Source organism: Populus trichocarpa, chromosome 10, assembly GCF_000002775.5.
Source record: "Populus trichocarpa isolate Nisqually-1 chromosome 10, P.trichocarpa_v4.1, whole genome shotgun sequence".
NCBI lineage: Eukaryota > Viridiplantae > Streptophyta > Magnoliopsida > Malpighiales > Salicaceae > Populus > Populus trichocarpa.
Window position 1 is genome coordinate 17,934,217 of NC_037294.2, and position 25,223 is coordinate 17,959,439.

The window sequence follows — 25,223 nt, forward strand, 5'->3', positions numbered from 1 at the left end:
CCCACCAATCGTTTGTTGAAGTGTCTTGTCAAAAGTGTGCAGATCTCTCTCTCTCTTTTTTTTAATTGTCAAACCAAAAAGAAAAAAGACTTGAGTGTTCTTTCCCTTTTAAATCACTAGGTAGCTTATGTGAGGTGATCATGAAATCATGGCCGTGAGTTTCTCTTCTATGCACTGTTTTTATCAAAATATTGAAATTTGATGGTCGGATTAAAACTGCTCACAGCTGACTGCCCTAACGTTAATTGATCTTATGCACTTTGAATATGTATGTGCTTTAGGTGAGGTGAGACTAGCTAATCACCCAACCACCTACAGTAACAATGGCATCAATCTCTTCTCTGGTCAAATGCTCGTCGCATCTTGTTGATTAGAGATATAAAGAAACTGCAGTTAACACTCTGGATCCATCAAAGTCTTGCTTGTGAAAAAAAAAACATTACTTTCTTGAGTTTCCTGTGCGTCTGAAAATGCCCTGCAATAGGAGTCCAAGAACATACAAATACAATCTCTCAAGAATTCAGGGATCTTTGTGTTTCATTGATTATCAACGCAGACACGGGACCCATTAGCATTTATATACCTTAATGCCCACGCAATTGCCTTGTAGAGTTATTAAACTCCTCGAACGTCAACTTTATTCTGTAAATGAACCTTAATTAATATGGATATGGAGGCAATTAGATCATGTGCCAGCGTCATTAGGAAGGATTTAATGCACGGTATCCACACAGCCACCGATAGGATTCAAGTCGCTTGCTTTTCAAGCTCCTACGGCATGAATAGTGAGCTGAATCTCTAAATTCCAATGGAATGAGATACCTTTCACCGCATATGAAAAATAATAGTTGATTCCCTTCAAGGGAGATTTTTTCTTGGATATCTTGTTTTTGATTAAAGCTGAGAATTGGACGGGTATAGGCTGGTTCTCAAAAAAAAAATAAAAAAATAAAAAATAAAAAAATATCAACTTGTTTATCAATTTACGATACATAATCTATTTACTAAGTTTTGTTTTCAAAAATGTTTTTTAATTAAGAATATATTAAAAAAAAATATTTTTTAATTTTTAACATTAATATATTAAAATTATAAAATAACACTAAAAAAATTAATATTTTTCCTGCATGCATGGCTGTAAACACTATACAAAACTAGGTTTAAACTATTCTAATTTCAAATGCTTTTTTTATGAATGCAATTTAAGATATTTGTTTCCAACTTATTAATCATGCTCCGAATCCAAAGTATTATTAATAAAAAAATAAAAAATCAACAAGCTTTTTTCTTGGAAAGAAAATAACCTTTAATAAAAACAGTAAATAAAATAATACTAACTAAGGGAAGAAGAAGAAGGAACCGGGAGCCGTAGACAGTAGAGAGTCTTGAGAGCGGAGAAGCGGCGAGTGACGTTACATTTCACCATTATCTTCTTTTCACTATTTTATATAATTGCGTAACATAAATAAGACAGCATCAATAATAATAATTCCACTTCCGTCTCTCTCTCTTTCGGCTATCATCAAACCAAACAGAGAGACAAAACTTAAACTCTTTATTTTGCTTTTCATGGTAAATTTGTAAATTTTGGTTTCTGAATTTTGATCTACCGAAGGCAGATTTCTCTTCCTCTCTCCTTCACATTCGCCGTTTTCACTTCAGCAAGATCCAACTCACTCAAGGTATGCTTCGGGGTTTTTTTTTTCAAATTTTTTGAGTGAAAATGTAATTTTTGATTATTTTGTTATGACAGGAGAAGACATGATAGAGTGCAGTGAATGCCACTCGAAAATCTCAGCAAATAATAATAACAGTAAAGCAGTAGCGAGAGCATACGATAGACATAGAAGCGATGTGTCGTCTAAAGCACGCGTTCTTAATCTTCTTTTGGTCGGTGGTGATTGCATCTTTGTCGGTCTCCAGGTGATTTGCTTTTCTTTCTTTCTTTCTTTCTTTTAAAAATCAACTTATTGAATTGATGCTTAAGATTTTTTGTTTTTGTTATTGTTATGTTGCAGCCTATATTGGTGTATATTTCAAAGCATAATGGGAATTTCGATTATAGTCCTATAAGTGTTAATTTCCTCACCGAGACTGCAAAAGTTTTTTTTGCAATCTTCATGCTCTTGATCCAGGTATTATCTTTTTCTTCATTCGTTCTGTCAATGCCACTGAGTTCTTTTTTTTTTTGTGGGTTTTGGCACCCCCTCCCTTTTCTTTTTAAATAAATTTTACAGCATAACAGAGATTGTTGCCATAAATTGTTATTTCGGATGTATGGGGTCGAACAGGAAAGAGTGATTAAAAGACATCGAAGACTGCTTAGAAAAAATAGTGTGAGGAGAGAAGACTGCTTAGAAGTTATTTGCAAATGATGGTGAAAATGAATAAAGTGGTGAAATTTACTGTTGTTGATATATCCTAGACTGGGGAGGAATAATTTATATCTTGCTCAAATGTTACCTTTACTCGCTATAATATAGTTCAATCTAGCTTTTCTTTTAATTCACTGTGAAGTCCACTGAACTTTGGTGCAAAATGCAGGTAACCATTATCCTCTCTGTCTCTGGGTGTAAGAGGGGATTGATCTTAGGTCTCTTTAGCATGATACTGAATGAGTTTACTGTTTACTAGCTAAGCTAGCTTTTTGCTACTAAGGTAGTTCAATGTAGTGGAAATGATTTTTGTATATTGAAGGTTTCTCAAGTAGGTCACAATTACTTGAAAGAAAGTACTTAACCCCGTATATTGCATGATTCCATAATCTTGTACTAAAACTCTGTACAGATTTTTTTGTATATTGAAGGTTTCATAAATTTGCTTTGATAAGAGGAAAATGTATTGAAAAAGGTGTCAAAAGACGGACACCACGGTAAAGAATGAAGTATATACTAAAGGAAGTTTATGCCTAGCTACTTGTAATCTAGCTCATCTGCTAACTGTCTAGCAATCAACCATTTTTGTGAGAGTTTTCTTTTTACATCTAAGAATGGAACTTGAAGCGGCATTACACCTTATGAGGATAAGAAAAATATGATGAGATAAGGAAATTTTGTCAGCATGAATGAATCTATGTTGTTTAGATCATATGATATCATACATTAGAAATGCTACGTTTTCCATTATTGACATAATCCCAAAAACATTCAGGCACCTTTGGAAGTTGTTGTTTTCAAATTGCAATCAGAGTGTCAGTACAAAAAACTAGGATACTTTTGAATAAAACTGCTTCTCTAGCATTATTTATAAGGTACCTTTTCCTATATCAGTCCTATCCTTAATTACTGTTTTACCTTAAAAAAATCATTGATAATGTGGCTCTTCCCATTCCTCCAATGTGTCAGCTCTTTAAGCCTGGTTTTTCTTGTAGTCTTAGTTAATGTTTCCTGGTGTACTCAACATTGCGTTCAGCTAGGTTGATTTACCCTGACAGTTGGAACCATCATTGTAGTGAGAAACATGTCAATGGATGTGTCCTAGACTTTCTTGTGAATTGTGGTTGCAGATTTGTCTTCTATGTTATTTTCTTTTTTTGTAAATGTTCATTAGGTCTTCTCTTTATTTTTATTTTTCTTGATTTTTGTTTCCTCAGGCTCGACATAAAAAGGTTGGGGAGAAATCTCTTCTTTCTTTCTCTACCTTTGTCCAGGTAAGTGACGTACTTTAGTATTTATCAGGATTGCAATTTGGATTGATGTATATTGTGAGTGATATTGATAGCTTTTCCCTGTCTAGTTTACTTTCTGATATGGAATTACATTGACTTTATCATTATTATTCTTGTACATATAAATAACTCATCATTAGTTCTTGGAAACTTGTTAAAGCTGTTACATTTTTTTTTTTCAACATTCCAAAGATTCCTTTGGCCTTATGGATGCTCTGGATCACACATCAGTTTCAAAAGTGGTGCATTGCATGTTGCCTCTTCTATTGATTTTAACCCGTTCACAAATAGTGTACTGTAGACTTGCTGAATGGCCAAAAATAATGCTTTTTGTGATCAATATGGTTTGTTCTGATTTCAAAAGCACATCATTTTTGCTAATAAGTAATATTAATTTGACCCTTTTTTCTACTACTTTGAAGGAGAAGAAAAGTGTCAACTTTCATGATTCGTGCTATAAAAATCTTTGTCTATGGAGCTAAAGGAAATGAGACAAAACTGAATGTAATCGTGCGTGTTCTGGTTGAGAACCTTGTATGCTCTGGGGGTATATGTGGTTATTCTTAAAAGAAAACTCGAGATCATTTGTAAGTTCACAGAGAGGGTGTTTTTTAGTTGCATTTCTCCATACCTTTCTGGAGAGTTTAAGATTCTTCAACATGTTGAATCTGAATGCAATAATGTGGTTCAAAGACTATTTTCTTGGTTTTGCGGTTTATAACAGAACGTTGAGGCTCTTCTATTGCCATTTGTATCTCATGTACCTTTTCCTTGTCTGGTCATTGTCTGCCATTTTGCTATTGATTTTTTGACTTAAATCCCCTGAAGTTTACTGGTTTCATATGTCTCTTTTCTGTGCACATTTTTCATATTTATATCTTCCATTCATGACTTTCTGAGTGCTATATTGCTTGGGCAGGATTAGACTTTCTGAACTTTAAGATGCTGTATTTATTTTCTTCTCCCCACAGGCTGCTCGAAACAACGTGCTTCTTGCTGTTCCAGCTTTCCTATATGCTATTAACAATTATTTGAAGTTTACTATGCAGGTATAATTTTTCTTGTTGAACCAACTGCAAAATATTCTTTACATAATATATCGTGATTATCTTTCTCTTGACTCTGGGAAGAGAGATGTGCTTTGTTTTTTTTCCCAGTAGAAGTGCAACTTTTTGAAGCTATAATTTGTTGCTAATATTTTTTTGGGATTAAATTGTTGTGGCAGTTCTAATTTCTAATTTCCCTACTTATTGTTGTGCAGCTTTACTTTAATCCTGCAACGGTGAAGATGCTGAGCAACCTGAAGGTAGCTTATTGCATGATGTGTATAAAGGACATTTCAAATTGTGATATTTTTTTTTATAAAATATCTGTAGTTTATGCTTAATGAAGTACATACATAATTAATAATGTGCTTTCAACTATCTTTCAGGTTCATGATCAATTATTTTCCTGCTCACTTATAGTGTAGAATTCTTGTTTGCACATTTAAGACTCTATCTATTCTTTAATATTCCAATGAATATGTAGACTTCTTCAGTGTCAGTTCATTTGACTGTGATACATCTGTCTGTAAAATAGGATTTGAAAGTTGAAAATGGAGGTAAAAACTGCCTCTATCTATAGCCTGACTTTGTTCCCGTCTTTTCATGGAAGGATCATATGATCAACTCACTGTCTTTTTTGCTGCTTTTTTCTGGAGCATTATTTAACATTAAGTCTTCCATTGTGGATTATAAACATGTCAGGTTTTGGTGATTGCTGTGTTGTTGAAGGTGATCATGAAACGGCGATTTTCAATCATTCAGGTGAGTATGAAAGTTGTTTCTCATTGATGCATGTCAACTTCAATTTTGAATTTGAAGAAGAATAGTTGGTTGGATAGTTGGATGCCCAGAAAGCGTGTGCCAAACTAGTATGTTTTTTTTTACCTATACCTGAAATATTGATTCGTCTTTTTTTTGGCAGTGGGAAGCTCTTGCTCTATTGCTCATTGGGATTAGTTTGAATCAGTTACAATCTCTGCCTGCAGGCTCCACTGCAATGGGTCTTTCAGTTGCAACGGGGGCATACTTGTACACACTAATTTTTGTATGTATCCTGTATACTTGTCCTGCGTTAATATGCATAGATTTTGTTCCTGTCAGTCATTAGATATTATGCAACTATCTTCTTTCTTGATGGTCGAAAGTGTTTTCAATGGTGGAATTGATGGAATGTCAAGGCACAATGAATTAAATGCACAACATGCACTTGCCCGGATGCAAGCTTGCATTGGATATGCATTCTTTCATCTTTAACAGGGAAGGAAAATTTGTCATGAAAGAACAAACAAAATAGAGATAAACGAACAACATGCACCAGACACACTCATGCACACATATATGCATACATATATCCAGGGCCATGGCAGGAAATTTACTTTATCGAGGAGGCTGTAAAATATGTGTATCCTGTAGACTCACATACATGTGCTGGAAAAAGTTTTTCTTGGTGAACATCTATGGAATTCTGTTTATTTTTTTTTAAAAAATAAAGGATTAAGAGAAATTTAATTTGTAGGACTGAAAATATGTCATGAAATGCTATGGTTATAAGAGTATGGCTTTCAGAAATATAGCTCTAATGACAGAAGCTGGAGATTGGCCCTCTTCTCTCCTACCTTGGTTCCTTGACCAAGCAGGTTCTCATAAACACATAGGCTCGTCCTTCCATTGGCTGATAAGATAGCCCCAACAAGGAAATAAAGGTCAACACCTGCTGGCCCCGACTACACATTCCCATGCACTGCCTTCTAAATGCCATTGCCTTCCCCCATAATATCTTGGATATACTGGAGTGGTACATTTTTAAGTAGGAGGACTAGCTATAAAATTTCCTATGTGATGTCATTCAGTGTGTTTGCATATACTTGGTCCACCTTTATCCCAGACCAGCAGCTTAGCCAGTTCCTGTTGCAGTTTGGTTTTATGGCATTGGTCTCATCTTGGTTTTGACAATAACATATCAGGTTGTTCTAGACAATGTAATATCGTAGGAGCTAACTTCTGGAATTAATGCAGGTTACTGTTCCATCATTCGCATCAGTCTACAATGAGTATGCTTTGAAGAGTCAATTTGAGACTAGCATATACCTTCAGGTGGTTTCTAGTGCTATAGAATATGATGCTTTGTTGCTTTTTGGCTATGTTGTTTATTGACCTTCAACTTAAATTTAGTATACAATGGTCTCCTCATGGATTGCTCCCTTCTCAGGCAAACCTGAGAGTGAATAGTGGGGTCCGTTGCAGGACCTCTTGGCTAATTCCACCACCAGATGCTCCTATACAGAAACTTACTATTTTAGAAACTTAATGCTTATTATGCCTTCTTTTTGAAAGATTATTTTATACATGTTCTTACAAGAAAGTTTGTGCTCCATGGTTTTCAGAACCTTTTCCTGTACGGGTATGGTGCCATATTCAACTTCCTAGCCATTCTTGTGACTGCCCTATTTAAAGGTATGGGCATGCTGCATATTGTTCTTGAATGCGTTCTAACAGGGTATTCCATTAGCTCTGTTGGGTTTTTTTATGTATTGGATTTGAGTGGTTAATAGTATAGCGCAAGCATTGAGGATTAATGAATCAGAAATGCTACTTCATGGTTGTAAAAGTATATGTAAATTTGATTTTTTGCTTAAATTTCCATATCTTTACAAGTGTAGGTCCAAGTAGCTTGGATATACTACATGGGCATTCAAAAGCTACCATGCTGTTGATATGTAATAATGCAGCACAAGGGATTTTATCTTCTTTCTTCTTCAAATATGCAGGTGATTTTCCATTTTGTTCTTTAATATTCTTCATTCTTACGCATCACTATCTTTCAGCTGTTTCCTGGATGTCTATAATTTTCACTATTGAAAAGCACCACCTATGCTTTACTAAAAGAGAAAAGTTGTCTGTATACACATCTAGTTCATTCATTTCAATTAGATAATCTTTGGAAAGGCTTAAGAACAGAGCTAATGGTATTATACTATTCTTCTTTTCCTTTTGTCTGGTTAAAATCTAAGGCGGCTGTTTTCTGATGATTAAGGATAAGTAGGCTTCATACTTCACACTTAATTTTCATTCAAAAACTCCCAATCCTTTAGATGTCATTGAGTGCGCTACTTCATGTTATTAAAAGTTTTGATTGACAAAAGTAGTTGGATGTAAGATGTCTTGACATTTAGAAAATTGTGGAGAATCAGCAACGAAGAATTTACTTAGAAGATTTAGACTATTGATAGCACTTGGAAAATTCACATATATTTTAATGCTCGTACTTGGAGTCATGCCAGTTTCTGTCACTAATCAAACACAAAGATGATGTTCAAGTATTAATATATGAATAGGCTCTCATTACATCCTAACATTTCTTGTTCACAAATAGTGGAAATTGAAACGAGAGACTAGAAGAATTTATGAAAGTAACTAAGAGAGTACTTTCTAGACTCAAATCACTTATCTCAAGTACTGGTGTCAATCGCATATATGTTCTGTATTTTCTAAATCAAAATTTCCTCTGATTCATGCAGATACAATTTTGAAAAAGTACTCGTCAACAGTAGCAACAATTTTTACTGGAATAGCATCTGCTGTACTTTTTGGTCATACCCTGACTATGAATTTTATCTTAGGAATCTCTATCGTGTTTATCTCCATGCACCAGGTAAATATTAGATCTGGCATATATTTCATTTATTTTGCTCACTGGACAGGCAGCTTGGGGGACGAGACAGGAAGGAGAGGAAGAGAATGGGGTGAGGGAGAGGGAGAGGGAATATTTCCCTGTCTGGATACTTGGCTTACATGATACTGTTTATCATGTCTTTTTCAGTTCTTTTCACCACTTTCGAAGGTTAAGGATGAACCACAAAATGGTAGTTTGGAAACGGTTGATGGTCAGAACAACCAGAGGTTGGTTCTTTCTCTTTTTGCACTTTTTTCATTTACCATTTGTGAATTATTCTATAATTGTTAGGGACAACACTTCTCTGAACTCCCAGTATTATTACTTTTTCTCCCAAAAAAACAAAAAATAGTCTTCCTACACGATGCAGCACCAGTAATCTATGAATGCAGCCAGGGTCATTCCTATTTTATTTTCTTGCTCAGCTAGTCAAGAAATGGACAGGCTCCAGTCTTCTGTTCTGGAATGGTGGGGAATTCCAGGAGAGCATAGACACATTTGTCTTTTTAGTAGAGGCACTCCAAATCCATATTTTTCAAGCTCATTTTTTGTGACCTTGAGGCATTGGGCTCCTTAGGATCAGAATATTATCCGGGAGATAGAATGCCTGAATTTAGACATTGTATTTTGATTGCTTTGAATTGGACTCTATAAAAAATCCATCTTGCCTTCTGGTTAGGTTGTCATGTTCCACTTAGTTGAAACTATCTCATCTATTTGAGCACAAGCATGTGGACTGTTTGATATAACAATGAAGGAAATGCTCAGGACAAAGAATACAACGGTAGATTATTAATGCGCAGTGGATGTTTGAAAGTCAATTTCCAATTTGCAAGGCATGAAGGTGTTATGCCTTTGCTATGGTAAAGAAAGTTTTCCATCAGTTTCCATGACCACAGAACCATGTCTTTTCTATTAGTCAACCTAATTCCTGCTCATTTTCTTGTTAATCTTGCTTGTGGATCCCATATCACAGCTTTTGCCATTCCATGTCACTTAGAATTTTTCCACTGAGAAGGACACTAGCATTCATATCATCTGCTTAACCTCTCTTCCTTGTGAGACGTTTCTTTATGTTCTTAACCAATAAAGTTTTGAGCTGCTTTCAACCCTTTCTGATTTTTTAGTTGATATTTTTACTGAAATTCTGTTTGACATGCCAGATCTAAGGATTCATCCTTCATAAATATGGCAGCTGGAGCAAATGACGATGTGAGAAGTTTCATGTTCAATTCTGTTAAAATAGTCTTTCTGAGATTTCGATTGATGAATGTAACATCTTGTTTTGCTATTTTCCATCCAGGCTAGTCATCGTGTTGAACATGATGAGAAGGCACCACTACTTCCCATCTAGAGTTTGCAGTGGGTATGGATCCGCACTATTGTTTTCTGATGCTGTAGCTAACAACTAGTAGACTTACCTTCCCTCCACAAAGACAAGGCTCCCGTAACTATTAATATTGCATGGAAGCACAGATGATCTGCCAATAAATGAAATTCCCCGACTCTGTTCGTTTGGTCCAGCTGGCAACTACAAGAGCTAGGGACCTTAGATGTGCTGTTTTCCCTTGGGAAAGTAGGTATAGAAGAATTAAATGAACCTGTGCACAAAATAGACAACACGTGGTGCCTTGCACTAATAGAAGAACAATTCATGAAGCTGTTCTCTTAGGTTGTCTACCTGAGTTTGTTTATTTATTCTGTCTTGGGTTTTGACTATCAAATCAAGAACGTGAAGAATCTCATGAAAATTATTAGCCATAGCTGAGAAACACAACATTACAAATGAAAGCACAAAATTAGTGACAAATTCTAAATAAGTAGTAGGACGAGTAACCCCAAAATTTCCCACTTGTCACCACCTCGTTTTCACGGACTCCTTTTTGCCAAGCCCAGATGACTGATTGTTTTATTTGTGCATGAAATATTCCCATTCTATTTATTTACTACACCCCTTTCCATGATAATTCGATGCAGGGATGATCTTGGCGTGTACGTTTTTAGAGGGTGGATTTATCAATACAGCTGAGAAGACTACCAGTTTTAGCAACAGAATGGAACAAATGCAGTTAAAGATATTCTTTATTTCTTTTCAGGATTCCCTACACCATTGCCGACGGGGACCCGCAGCATCCACTGAGCAAGGGTCGCTGAACCATCTTTGAAGTATCGGGGGCATTGTTGATAAAGCCGAGTTTCTGAAACAGACCAGGAAAAGAACAATCTTATAGCGAGCTGTGGCAAATTCTGTTCTCGTCCCCTTATACAATGCAGAAAGCTATTATTCTCGTCAGATGCCTCTTCCAACATGTGTTACTGTTTTTTTCTGTAACTTTTCCGTGTAAATGTCTTGGATCAGTGCTCTCTGAAACAACAATATAGTGCAGGCTCAGAGGTATATTGGATTTCTGGGACTCTTCGTGTTTATTTTAAATTCCAGTTTTTGAGCACCATTGACTTCATTCAGTTTTTGTGATCATTTGGTCACCGCTGTAAAAGAGGAGACAGAGTCGCCTCTTTTCAATCGTAGGTGTAAACTCCGGTGGTCTGTTTTGGATTGTGATCGCGACCCTTCCATCGATGATATTTATCAGTCGATTTCTTTGGAAAGGTATGCGCAATTATGGTGGTGCTGTATTTTAAGCAAAAGAGAGCAAAGCACGCAGATTTCTGTGGTTGTGCCATTCCTGTTGATTTTTAGGGGCTGGTTCCACACAGTATTGTTCCTCATTTGACAGTTTCACTCAAAGATGCCATAACATGCATGGGACCACAGGCCTTGCTTCGTTTTGAGAGAATAGAGTACGAGGCAGGTTCTGGATGGGACAAATCTCTGAGCACCAAAAGCCAACGCTGGCTTAACTAACCTCTGCCTGTAACCTGTATACTGACTAGGAAAGGAAAGGAAAAAACCAACCAATGTGTTGACTCCCTTGAATTAAAGCTTTTGTAGTTTTCTTATTCTCGTTACCTGTTCCCTAGCCACACCGGTTGTTGCCGGCTTCACTTTGAGGGCTTCCTTGGTTGTTTCTCTCTCTTCCCTTTCCCGGTTACACCCACCATCTTCTTTTTTGTTTTTTTTGAAAAAGTAAAAGATTTTGGGAAAATGATATAAAAAAAATTGAATACAGTGGCGTTTCTGAATATCATTTCTGTTTTAAAATTTATCTCTTTTACAAATTAATTAATCTCTCAAAATTTTATGAAGATTCAAAGATAAAAAAAAAAAATTAAGATCTTGTAACCAATAAATAGAAAAGAAATAGGTTAATGTGGTAGGTGAAAAAAAATAAAGTTAAAAAAAAATAAAAAGAAAGATCAAAGACATACCGGGTATCCATTTTTTACTCTTCTTGTATTGTTAAAAAGATCTTGATGAGATAATTTTAACTGTGAAAACCATTAAACAATACCGTAATTAACCCCAAATAAAACCTTTAATCAATTACGATCCTATTTGATAGTCTTTCAAGGTGTAATTGAAATTATCTGGTCAAGATTTTTTCTAATAGTACCGAGTGTGTCAAAAGTAGAGCTTCATTATGTTCTCGATGACCTTTTTTTTTCTTTGTTTTCTTCTCTCTCGTGGAGATCAACTTATCTCCTTCTTTTTTATTTGTCATTAAATCTTAAGGCATAGTTTAAGAGTGCGGTTATGTCATACTTTTTAATTTTTTTTTAAATAATATATTTTAGTTTTTTTTAATTGTTTTGATATGCTAATATAAAAAATAAAAATATATATATTATTTTGATACATTTTCAAGCAAAAAATACTTTACAACATAATTTCAATCAATACCTAAATTTTATCTTTTAATCATTAAATCTCAAAACAACTACTATTCTCAACCGTGATTATATTAAAAATTATGGTATTTTTTTAATAATTTTTAAACTTGTTTTATTTTTCTAATATTTTTTTTGAACTATGTTACGACAGTGAAAAAACCTTCTTCTTGTCAAGCAAGATGACCATTACTGGCGCCATCATTATCAAGAGCGCGTCACAGCCGTCTGTTTCGTTTGACGTTTGTGGAGTTGGTGATTGATCAAAATGTAGAAAATTGAATTGAACTTGGTTTAACCACTCAGTGACATAGTCGAATGAAATTGACAAGATATCTTTGTTTAAATTCACCTTGTAAGATTTCACCATGAATCGCGCATTTCTTTTATTAGAACCAGTTCAATTAAATAATATTTAAGATTTCGAAGTAAATAAATGAAATCGCACACGTGTTTTTAATCTCAACCTCGGATTAGCAATCAAAAAATTAGAAGAAAGGATAGACCAGTGCTAGATACTTCAATCCTTTTTCAGCAGTGAAACTGGCTAAGAGCTTGTTTTGTAGTGTGGTTGTGGGTACTTTTCAAATAACTTTTCGTGTTAAAATGCATGTCAATGATGTTTTTTCATTTTTTAAAAATTATTTTTGACATCAGCACATCAAAACGATCCAAAACGTACAAACCATATTAAATTTTAGCAAATAAAAAAAAATTAAATTTTTTGGGAACGCAGGTTGAACCGCGTTCCCAAACGTTCTCTAAATCTTAGGAAGAAGGATTGAGATTTCATAAATTGGTGGTGTGGGCACAGAATCCTCTTGTCCTCAGGGCATTTTCTTTTGATTCCAGGCAGAAACCACCTGCACAGTTAGTTTGTTTAAGTGGGTTAGAAGAGTTTGATAACGGTTATTTTTAAAAATATTTTTACTTTATAAATATATTAAAATAATATTTTTTTTATTTTTTTAATTATTTTTAACATCAGTACATCAAAATAATCTAAAAACAATTATATATACATATTAAAATAAAAAAATAAAAAAATATATATTTTTTCAAAAATATTCTTATAACACAAAAAGAAATGTGATATAAGTGTATATCTACATAACGCATGCGTGAAGAAAGAAAAGTCCTCTCCTCCTCTCCTCTCCTCAATCCCTTGCCTAAGGAACGCTTCCATCTTCTAATCAAAGCATAAAGCCAGGTCCAATTTTGTCCATTCCGTTCACCAAAATAGGAAAAAGCCTTGCCGGTATTTTTATTAGTTATTCAAATTATATTTTAACATGTTAAATTAATCGAATCATATTAAATTAATTTCTATATAATTTAAAAAAATTCCACTATAAATTTTTTTGACGATACTTTAACATTTTCCCGTGTTAAAAAAATATCTAACTCTCGATAACATCTCAACACAATGCAGCCTAATAATCTAGCATAGAATTCTAAAGTAAAGTAGATTATTTGAATAGAAAAAAATAAAAACATGAGATTTTATTTTATCTTACTACAATCTAACTTGACCATGATAGTCGAGGGTGTTTAAAAAACGTTTTTAAAAAAATTTGATTTTTTTTATTTTAAATTAATATGTTTTTGATGTTTTCAAATCATTTTAATATGCTGATTTAAAAAATAATTTTTAAAAAATATAAAAATATTATTGGTATATGTTTTTAAATAAAACACACTTTAAAAAACAACTATAACCACATTTCTAAACACGAAAATCTTTAACTTCTTAAGCCAAAACTCTGAAATTAGAAAATTAAAAAACATTTTACAGTATAATGGAAGTACACACACCCTCTTCAGAGTTCAGACAACCAATCTCTCTGTGGGTCTTAACTTACCAATCTTATTACAGTCCATCCTCCAATAAATTGTATATTATATATTAAATGAAAGCAAAAGCTCTCTCTCTGTATCCCCTTTCCTCAACCGGGGGAGGACGTGACAAAGTTGTATCAAAACAACCCCATCATTTCTCTCTTAGACACAACCAAAATTCTTATAAATTGATTTCTATGATTTTTTTTTATAGGTTAATAAAATTGAAATTGAATAAAACTAATCCATCAAATTCAAACCTAACAATAATTAATTATTATTTTAAAAAATCATTCATTCCCCTCCCTTTGCTTCCAACAAGCAGCAGCAATAATAATAATAATAATAATAATAATAATAATAAATAAATAAATAAAGTAAAGCAAAACCATAAAGCATTTCTTCCTCTCTCTCCTCCCTCGCTTTCCTCTCATTTCTCCCTCGCCAAATCTCCATTACATCCCTGTCTTTTCATCTTATCTTACAACCCCTTCCTCTCTCCATCTCTTTAATCATCTATAGTTTGTATCAATTTCTTAGGGTCTTGAAGGAACGCAAAGAAACTCAAAATCAATGGATTCGGAGGACGAGTTCGATATGCAAGACGCGGCTGCGGAATCGGCGGAGGATGATTTCTACAGCGGCGGAGAAGAAGATGGTTTCGACAGCGACGATGCTGACGTCGCCGATTATGAGTTCATCGATAACGACTCGGATGATTCCGATGATCTCATCTCTCATCGCCACCAGGTACTTTTTTACTCCTCATGGCAATTGTGTAATTACCATCCTGATTTGATGCCATTTGTTTGCTGTGTCTCTTTTTAAGCTTTGATCTGTGTAGTTTATCAGTAAAGTTCGATTCTTTCTGTCAAATCTGTAAATTCTTGGAATGAATTTTGTAATTCGTTTACTGATGAATTTGTTTAATGTGAAAGCAAAACTATACGGTTTTGAGTGAAGAAGATATACGGCAGCGACAAGATGATGATGTTATGAGGATAGCTACTGTGCTTTCCATTTCAAAGGTTGCGGCCAGTATACTTCTCCGGTACTATAACTGGTAAGGCAGTAATTGACATGGTTTCATATTGGATGCTACGGTCTTTTGTCTGTTTGAATGAATAAAATGAGCCTTTTTGGTCTGTGGGTTTACATCTTAGTGAAGAATATTTGTATTCCTCTGGATTTACAGGAGTGTGAGTAAAGTGCATGATGAATGGTTTGCGGATGAGGAAAAGGTTCGAAAGGCTGTTGGTTTACTGGAGGAACCGGTTGTTCCATTTCCTGATGGTAGAGAAGTATGCAGTTTATGTTTTGCTTGCTTGCTTTCTTTAATTATATTTTTTTTGTGAATTTGATGCGATGAATGCTCCTGCTTTGACAGATGACTTGCGGGATTTGTTTCGAAACTTATCCTTCTGATAGATTGCTTGCTGCTGCTTGTGGTCATCCGTTTTGCAATTCATGCTGGGCAGGTGTGTTGTATCCCAAGAACATCAAAGCCTCATCTCTGTTAGTTTTGTTGTAAGGTTATCTTGAATAATGCTTTGACATTTTATTATTCTTGTATTCCTGCCTTAATAATTGATATGTTTGTGAAACTATTGTGATTTTTCATAAAAGACGTGTCTGGTTTCCTTTAACATCATAAAAAAATGTATTACCTTTGAAGTATCTTTTACGTTGTTGATTTCATTGTTTGTTTTGTTCCGAGCATTTTAGTGAGTCAAAAATATTTCCCAGCTGAAAGTTTATTTTGCAAAATTAAAACTATTTGGTTTAGGGCTTTGAATTGTATAGTGGCATTCCTAATGGCAATAGATGCGGGGTTGCAGAACAGCTTTATTATTATTTTTTTGTGGTCCAGCTGAATTCCTTGTTAGAGATATTTGTAAATAATTTCCCAATCAGTTTGGAAGTCACAGTGGAGGTGTGTTATCTCGAACGTGTCAGCTGGAGTTCATCATTAATTCAAGGGCAGTCTCTTACTCTTGTCAGGAGCTGATTAATGAATTCCTTATTTCTCCTCTATTATTGTTCTTTTTTTCATCATTGTGGGAAATACAGTACAAAAAAGTATTATTATGTGAACAAGTAGAGGTTACACTGTTTGAGCATCTTCTTCTAAATGAGGATGAGGTGTACTCATCATTACCAAGTGGTTTTGAAGTTTGCTGTATATCTATTATGCTTACAGTTGTGACCACCACAAATGGAGAAACTGTGGCTGTCAAGTTGTTAAATATAGGGTAGAATTGCTCCTTCTTCATTAGAAAGAAAGAAGAGTACACCAAAATGTGGGTGCTGCACCGAATGCTGGTGGTTGTCTTACCTCTTTTGATATAAAATATACTGTCAAGGAGGAATGGATAACTCCAAAACAAAGTATATTAGTGAGAGGTCCAGAGAAGAAAGTTTATCTTCTCTTCCATTAGCAGTAGTCATTATGGTTATGTCAAAACGTAGTTTTTGAAGTCTATATGGGCATTGGGAAGAAAGTTAACATGTGAGAATTATAATGGTTCTATTGTTTATTAGCTGGTTTGTGTTATTGATTCACAAAGATTCCAAAGTTCATATGTAAATGCTTTTGATCTAAAAAGATTCCAAAGTTCATGTGTAAACGGAAGCAACATAAGAAAGACAACAAATATAAGAACACAAAATTATACCGAAAAGGGATTACACGAAAACCCTAATTCAAAATTTTATTACTAAATATTTTCTTTTTAAGTAGTCTTCTAAAATACAAGCTAAATAACCTATTTATACTATGAAAACATCCTAGACTAACCTGAAAAAAATATTATAAGAGGTCCAAACCAAATAAGAAAAAAAATGTCAAGTCAACTAGGAAAATATTGCAAATCTCAAACAGTAACTTCTAGTCATTATCGGAAGACCTTCTTGATCTTTGATTGTTGTGAAATTTTAACGCCATAGGTAAAGTGCCTCTAGAATCTTTTAGCAAAATTTCAACCCAATCTAACAGTTGGATCAAAAGTCATGCCCAATAATTTAAAGCTATGTATTAATTTTTTTTTTCTTGCACCAGTCTCCCCGGGTTGGAGAGAACTCATCCTCAAGTTCAAATTGCTCTTGCCTTGATTTCTTGGATATCCAATTAAGATTTTTCAACCTTTCACCTGCCCAACCTTTTCGTTAGAAACATCATACCTACAAACAACATGCTCATCCTCCCAAACAATGAAAGTAGTCTTAGAGTTACGTTGAAGACCATGTGCAACAGCTCTTGTAGTAGCCTTTTCAAACTCTGACTCAAAATTCAGCATAACGTTCTTGCCCTTGACAACAACTAAGATGTTTTCTGTTGGCAACACACCTTTGTTGACAACTCCAAATCCACCTTGAAATTCTTCAAACATCAACTTCTGACACTTAATTGTTAGCGATGACTAATAACTTGGTCCATTAATTTCTTTGTGGCCGGAAATTTCTAATACTTAAATATCTTAAAAGTTAACTCCAAAACACTCTTTTGGAGTTTCAAATAATTCTTCACTTTCACGAGAGAATCATTGTAGATCCCAATTTACATAGCTTTTAGGATTTCAGCAACCCGCAAGCTTAGTGACATCTTGAGCTTCTTCTTCATCAAATTTTGGTGGTTGATTCCAATCCACACAAGAATTAGAATCATAAATTTTTTTAGTGTCAATGTCATATTCATCCTGATAAAGTAGTTCCCTCCTTTGCTTCTGCCCTTGAAACGGGTTCTCAAAATTAGTCATGTTTCTGTGACCACTCTTCTCACGATCCTCCAATATTCTTTTCTTCATCTCTGCTAATTGATGTGATAATTCTTCAACTTGCCTCTGCATGTTTATTACCTTAAGTCGACAAATTAATTTTGTAATTTGTCTTTGTATGTTATATCACCAACTCTTGAACATTTCACTCTTGAGAGGAACCTCTTATCCAAACATGTTTTGCTCAACAACCTCTTCCAACCATGGTTATTTAGTAGCACACAACAAACAAAATAACTTGAGATTGTTGCACACATCAAGCAATAACCTGAGATCGTTGGGCTCTAATACTAACTGACATAGATGGAAGTAACACAAGAAAGACAACAAGAACGACAACACAAATACAAGCTAAATAACCTTATTTATACTATGAAAAACATCCTAAACAAAACTGGAAAAATAATAAAAGAATTCTAAACCAAATAGGAAAAAAAAAAATCCTAAATCAATTAGGAAAATATTGCAAATCCTGAATGGTGGTAACTTCTGGTCATCTGCCACTTCTGCGAAATTTTAATTCCATATGTAAAAGTGCCTCTAGAGTTTTCTAGCAAAATTTCAGCCCGACTCAGCAGTTGTATTAAAAGTTATGTCCAATAATATAAAGTTGTGTATTAGGAAAAAATCTCATCAATTGCTGTGTAGGAAAAATGGAAATTGCTTCTTTGTGGATGCTGATGAAACTGTGTAAGTAATGGCAGGGAAGATTGCTTTTCTAGCCTATGTTGTTGAAGAGAAGCAATTTTCACCTGGACATTGATAGCTCATTGTGCTGCATGCCAAACTCATTGCAACATTTTGAATGATTATGTTTTGCTTTAACCCTTATACTTACATTTTTTTTCCTTTTTTTCTTTGATTTTTCCTTTCTAGGTTACATCAGCACAGCCATTAATGATGGTCCTGGATGTTTGATGTTGCGATGTCCTGATCCATCTTGTAATGCTGCTATTGGTCAAGATATGATTAATTTATTGACTTCTGATGAAGACAGTGAGAAACATTCTCGTTATTTCATAAGATCTTATATTGAGGACAATAGAAAGGTACTTCATTCTAAAATGTGCATGTGCAGGGATTTTTTTTCTTTTATATCAAATTAATACTTTTGACCTCACTTTTAACTTTAGTGATGCTAAGTGCAAAAGAGTAAAGATTAGCTGTGATCATAAGCTAAAGCATGAGCTTTTTTTTTTTTTTTTGCAGTGATCTATAAACATCAAAATTATAAATTTTCTACTTGTATAATTAACACAATCCATAGTCACTTCTTTTTCTTTACCAGCATTCGGTGTGCATACTATTTTCGGACTATTTAACTATTAGGATTGTGACTTTGCTTAGGGACCAGTGAGCAAGGACTTTTTCTTTGCTCCAAGCATGCCTTACATTGAGCTTTCTTGTTAATCCTAATTTAGGAAGTAAGACCAAGACTCCCTGCCTAATCAGGGTTTGGAAATTTGTACTTCTAGGATTCAGCTAAGTGAGGAACTGAAGCAGGGTTTAGGGTTTGATTTGGCAGGCTCCACCTCAGATTTAGACCTTAATTCCATGTTCATTATTTTTGAACTTGTTTCTCTTTGAGCTTAGTGTTGTCTGAATCAGCCCACAATAAAATGATACTTTGACAGTCATCTTTTTAGTGACTTATGACAACCCATGAAACCAGGAAAAATTGGCCTGTTTATTGTGAACTTTTTTCTTATTCTTTTTTTGCAGTGTAATCGATATTATTTGGGTTATTTTGTAGACCAAATGGTGCCCTGCTCCTGGCTGTGATTATGCTGTGGATTTTATTGTTGGCAGTGGGAGCTATGACGTTACCTGCCGCTGTGCATACAGCTTCTGCTGGAATGTGAGTCTCTTCAAGTTTTCAAGGATCTCAGTTTTTCTTGCAGTTCTTTGAGAAACATTATTTTCATAATAGTTGCGCTTTTGTGAACACCTGATAATTCATTTTCTTGTCATTGTATCTCATATGGACTTGATTTTGCAGTGTACTGAGGAAGCTCACCGACCTGTTGATTGTGGTACTGTGGCCAAGTGGATACTGAAGAACAGTGCCGAGTCTGAAAATATGAACTGGTATGGAACATGAGAACAACATCTAGAACTATTCTTCTTTAATCATGTATTGTTTTGGCGGCTGAAGGATATTAATGAAGGACAATAAAGGGAATGCAATTTAGGGCTTGGGATGTTGGACTGGAATAGCTATCGTGGTTCTGAAGATTATGGCCATATCTGCACATATTTTACCTAGCTCATTCTTGAACTGCTTTGAGAACTAGTACTCATGATAGGAAGTTGATCTCGTGATAGACTTTTATTGATGTGGAAAAGTTAGTATATGAATTTGTAGTCAACTGAGCTGTATACAATAGAAATAATTCGTGCTGTGATCCATGCTGCACGTGATGTTTTGCTTGTAAGGTTCTTGGCAGGTTGTAGGCAGAAAGAGTCTCCATGTCTCCAGTTAATGGCTTTAGGGATAAGATAGGGACCCAAAGCAGAAACCCTTAAAAGTGCAAAATCATTGTGATTTGTATTGTTTCCCAATAAATATCTGTTCCTAACTGCAGTTAAGTTTGTTGATGGATTATGTGAGGAGAGTGGAATTATCATTTAATTTATCAGATAAATCTTATTTCTATGTTGTCAATTAACTTAGCAACTATCAAGTTTGGAGGATACACATTCATTGTTTACCCATGTAGCCTCATTGGAGGATACAGTTTTTTGGTGCATTGTAAGCACATGAGCACGTGCTTGCTTATCAGTAAATATGATTTGTGTGATGCTCTACTTGCCTTTGTACAAAATAATAATTAATTCCCCGGGAAGTCTTCTGCTCTGTTCTCAAAACTTCTCTATTCCCTAACGGTAAATTATATTTTCATTGAATTTCAGGATATTGGCTAATTCCAAGCCTTGCCCGAAGTGCAAGCGACCAATTGAGAAAAATCAAGGGTGTATGCATATAACATGCACACCACCTTGCAAATTTGAATTTTGTTGGTAAGCTAGCACGCAAGTTGTGCTCTTGCTCTCAACCAGGCAATCCTATCTTGTATGCCTTGGCAACATCAGAATTCTTTTGATACAGATTTACACTATGAATAAGCGATCCACAACCTCATTCTTTTACTTAAATTTGGAATTACTTCTATCCAGAACAGATTTGATTCTATAGTGCATCTTCTTAATAACACTGTCAACTCAACAAGAGCTCAGCTTGTATGAGCTAAATGCCTTAATCCATGTTTGTTTTAAACATCCTCTGTGCTTTCTTCTCCATAAAGAGAAAAGAAAGAAGAGAAGAAAAACAAGCTTTTTTTCTGTGCATTTCGAAGCGTATACTCATTTTATTACATGTGATTGCAGGCTTTGCCTTGGTGCATGGTCAGATCATGGAGAGAGGACAGGTGGTTTTTATGCATGTAACCGTTATGAGACTGCAAAGCAAGAGGGAGTGGTATATTGATTTTTTTCAGACATTTTCATTTCTTATGCTTGCATAGTGTTGTATAATCATCTGATGTTGTGTATTGGTTCTTCTGGTTGCAGTATGACGAGTCTGAGAAGCGAAGAGAAATGGCCAAGAACTCTCTGGAGAGATACACACATTATTATGAAAGATGGGCAACCAATCAATCAGTAAGTACAAACAGCTGACCTTTTTGCTTGTAAAGTTAATCCTTGTATGGTATTGACTTATCTCTCTGTTATCAATCGATCTTCAGATCATTTGTTTGGCACATATTGATAAAAAAAATATTTCTGGAAAGCACTGTATAAACGTTATGTGATATTCTTAGAAACATCTTTTCGTGATCAGGACCCTAAACTTTTAGGCTGAAGTTTGGTCATTAAAACTGGATTCATTATGAGGAAACATGAACTTTGGGAGAAATATAAAACTGAGGAATAGATATAGAGGCTTGGAGTTTGGGACGTGCTAGATTTTAGATCTTTGTTTGAGAACCCTAATTAGCCTCCTGTGTTCGATCAAAAGGTCAATTTATGCTGTGTTCTATTTTCCGACAACTCCAAGAATGACAACTCAAGCGGGGAAGAGATTGAAGATCTAGCAGCTGCACACATTTGTTGTATTGCTGCTTATACAGTAAAGTGCAACTGGAGGAACCGATGGCTGACTGTGGCAGTATGTACTTGGATGGTGCAGTTTATAATAATAAGACCAACACCCTTAAAGATGAATGTGCCCCTCTAGGCACCAAGTCATTTTACCTAGGGTGCTAGGCACCAAAAGGTGCTCAGCTGAGCAATGCTATGCCCAACCAAAGCAGCACTGAAATGATTACAATTATTTTTTAAAATGTATTGAATGGGTCATGTAGCTACTGTTTTCTTACTCTGTAATGCTATGAATTCTGTCACAGTATTTCTTTTGAATAATATGATTACCTGTCTCTTATATTCTGCCAGTAACTGAATTCCTAATCTTGCTTGACACGTTACTGATCTGAATCCATGGCTCTGAACTTCTCTTTCTTCCCTGCAGTCTCGGCAAAAGGCATTGGCAGACCTACAGCAAATGCAAAATGTACATGTAAGCACTACTTGCTGTCAACTATGTATGGCAGCTATCCTTTCATGGTTGATTCTTTGAGAGTAATTTTTACTGAAAGGCATATCATATAGATTAGCGCTTATTTTCCTAAAGTTGCATTGGCTAATGTCAACCAAGAAATTGTGGTAGCAACCCGGAAACTTGAAACCGTAAAACTATTATTTCGTTGTTGGAAATTTCTGTGGGTTATTGCACACCCAGCTAGAGATCAGGCCTGTGGAATAATTACAGATTTATTCTAGAATCAATTTTTTAATCAAAGATGACTGCAGTCTTCACTGTCTTAAGTAATTTGAAATCAATCTTATTCTCTTTGGGGAACAGAAAGTATACATGGGTACATACAAGCATATTATATGCACACTCTTGTAACTTTCAGAGAGTGATGATTTTGTTTTTTTGTAGCTTGAGAAGCTGAGTGACATACAGTGCCAACCTGAGTCACAGCTGAAGTTCATAATAGAGGCCTGGCTACAGGTAAGCACTCCTATACGAACATAATATGTCCATTTCTGTTATTGTAAATTCACGATACACATTCATATGCAAGGCATTCGATATGTGGATTAGGACATTACAATTTGGCATACATGAGAACCTTTTGCAAGGATATATGATATTTTGGAGTTTGAGGATTTTTTTATGTGATTTTTGTTTCATGTAAATGGATGGCATCCCTTAATGCCTTTATTAGTGGATTTGTTTTTTCATTATGTACATGTAAGTATTTCTTCTCAAGTAATGCTTAGGCATATTTGAACTTCTTACTAAAACTCACTCGACTAAATGGTGGTGTTTATCGTATAGGAATGTTTTCAAATTAGGGGATGCAAATCTTTTCACATTTAATGACGCAATCATAATTATGGAATGGATGGAGTGGTTGATGTAATCACAAAATGCTGTGTCATTTAGTGAAAGACTTTTAGTTAAAAGTATCTCTAGCATTTTTCTTGTTTGTTTGTTTTTGTGTGTAATATTTATTTTATTTGTTTTGTCTGTCCACAGATAGTTGAATGTAGGCGAGTTCTAAAATGGACTTATGCCTATGGATATTATTTACCTGAGCATGAACATGCCAAGAGGATGTTCTTTGAGTATGTGCAAGGTAGGTCATTTCTTCCAATTCAATGCAGATAGTTCAATCATTTTGTGTTTTGATCGACGCCATTTACACAGGTGAGGCTGAGTCTGGATTGGAGCGACTTCATCAATGTGCAGAGAAGGAGCTCCAAATTTACCTAAATGCAGAGGGCCCGTCAAAAGATTTTAACGAGTTCCGCACAAAACTTGCTGGGTTGACCAGGTACTTCTTAAATATACACTGATTACATCACTAGAAACATAGTTTTCTATCTGGATAACTTGGCCCAAATCAGAAGCTACAGGAATCAGTCTCAGTTCTCTTGGAAAAGAGGGGCTGGGAAGTTACTTAAATTGTCTGTCTTTCTCCTGTCCTTGCCTTTGAATTTTCGAGTTAATAGGTTTTTTTGTTATTTTTTTTGTGTGAAGTGTTACTCGGAACTACTTCGAGAATTTAGTCCGGGCTTTAGAGAATGGTCTATCAGATGTGGATTCCCATGGTACATGCAGCAGAACAGCAAGCTCGAAGAGCTTGGGAGGTGGTAGCAGTAGGGCAAGAGCTGGTAGAGGCAAGGGCTCAACATCTAGGTCAAGTGGACCTAGTAGAAATATTGATGACCCAGGCCACTGGTCCTGTGAACATTGCACCTTTGCAAATATTAAGCCGGCCACCATTTGTGCGATGTGCCAGCAACGACGGTAAATCTCATTTCCTACATCGATTGGCCACCCGGATGAATCACCAGTTTGGCCTCTTTGGCTGTCCAGTTGTAACAAGGCCATTAAGAACATTGCCAGGGAGTGCAAAAAGGGCTTTTTTAATCTCTTGGTCTGCAAAACCTGAACTGCAACAACAGAGGTGAACAGAAACAGAAGGAAAGGGTGGGAAAGGGACAGGAAACGCGTCTTGTTGTTTGTTGTCTTCTTTCTGGCATCAGCTGTATATAGTTCCTATCATCACTTCCATGTTAACTTAAAAGAGTATGATGAATCAGGATCCATGCAAGTGCATTCAGTCATATGATCTTCTATCGATTTTACTAGTAGCTGTTTCTGGTGCTCTTAAGCTTTCAACTGTATTTTACGAGTAAAAACCTACCTGGGGACAATGGGCTTGCATTGCCCCAGCTAGAATGAAATAAATGTTGTACCGTCTACCTTGACTTGATCTGCCGGACGAACAGCCTTAATGTGTAGCATTTATCTGCTTAATAGACATCTTACACTCTGGAATTCTGTCCATTCCTTTCCCCGGTCTTTTTCAATAACTTGATGTGGCATGCCTTTTTGTTTTCTTTCAATTTGTACGACTCCATCTAATCCGCTTCAAGGAAAAATAAAGTGCTTCTGCTCATGCAATTCATTTGCAGAAAATAAACCAAGTTTGACTAAAGTCATGGAAGGAAAACCCAGTCTGATGAGTATATGCTATTGAAAACAAGAAGCATGCTTTGTCTAGTCGATCAAATCTTGCCCACAGATAATTCTTCTACAGATTAGGGTGGATGTGAATCTGACAATCAGATTGTAATTATCTTGTTATTGAGCTGGGAAAGACGAGGACTTCAACAAAACTCGCACAGAAAATAGCATGAGATGCAGACAGGGAATTTTGAAGATCAATATCGAAGCTTGTCAAAGGATTGTCATGTTCATGTTCTAGAAGATGATTTGAAAGGCTCCACCAACCTTGAATGAAGTGGAATGAACTGCGCACCACAATTCATGACTCCAACCTACAAGCTAATTTCATCTA

General features: G+C 35.2%; 2 protein-coding genes across 5 annotated transcripts; both read left to right on the top strand.

The window, feature by feature from the left end:
• The first annotated feature begins 1,334 nt into the window (after positions 1-1,334).
• On the top strand, positions 1,335-10,848 carry LOC7464599 (CMP-sialic acid transporter 2). 4 transcript variants are annotated; one of them, XM_024611168.2, is made up of 17 exons: positions 1,337-1,682; positions 1,754-1,923; positions 2,019-2,135; positions 3,593-3,649; positions 4,639-4,716; positions 4,929-4,973; positions 5,416-5,475; positions 5,636-5,758; positions 6,730-6,807; positions 7,098-7,167; positions 7,374-7,481; positions 8,232-8,365; positions 8,534-8,613; positions 9,550-9,598; positions 9,690-9,752; positions 10,364-10,378; positions 10,483-10,848. In XM_024611168.2, the coding sequence occupies exons 2-15, from the start codon at positions 1,762-1,764 to the stop codon at positions 9,738-9,740; spliced, it is 1,212 nt and encodes a 403-aa protein (XP_024466936.1). In that variant the 5' UTR covers positions 1,337-1,682; positions 1,754-1,761; the 3' UTR covers positions 9,741-9,752; positions 10,364-10,378; positions 10,483-10,848. The 4 variants fall into 4 exon arrangements, 3 of the variants coding, with proteins under 3 accessions (XP_052312088.1, XP_024466936.1, XP_002315116.1); XM_002315080.4 differs by lacking the exon at positions 10,364-10,378; XR_008060225.1 differs by lacking the exons at positions 8,232-8,365; positions 10,364-10,378; positions 10,483-10,848 and having other exon boundaries at positions 1,335-1,682; positions 8,415-8,613; positions 9,690-9,711.
• Positions 10,849-14,356: 3,508 nt separating this feature from the next.
• Positions 14,357-24,709, top strand: LOC7464600 (probable E3 ubiquitin-protein ligase ARI8). Its single transcript, XM_002315081.4, has 15 exons — positions 14,357-14,764; positions 14,953-15,077; positions 15,210-15,315; positions 15,402-15,492; positions 18,664-18,836; positions 19,541-19,645; positions 19,787-19,875; positions 20,701-20,808; positions 21,175-21,265; positions 21,358-21,447; positions 22,316-22,363; positions 22,790-22,861; positions 23,393-23,492; positions 23,564-23,690; positions 23,897-24,709. Exons 1-15 carry the CDS (start codon positions 14,588-14,590, stop codon positions 24,168-24,170), a joined length of 1,776 nt encoding a protein of 591 aa, XP_002315117.4. The 5' UTR covers positions 14,357-14,587; the 3' UTR covers positions 24,171-24,709.
• The last annotated feature ends 514 nt before the right edge of the window (positions 24,710-25,223 follow it).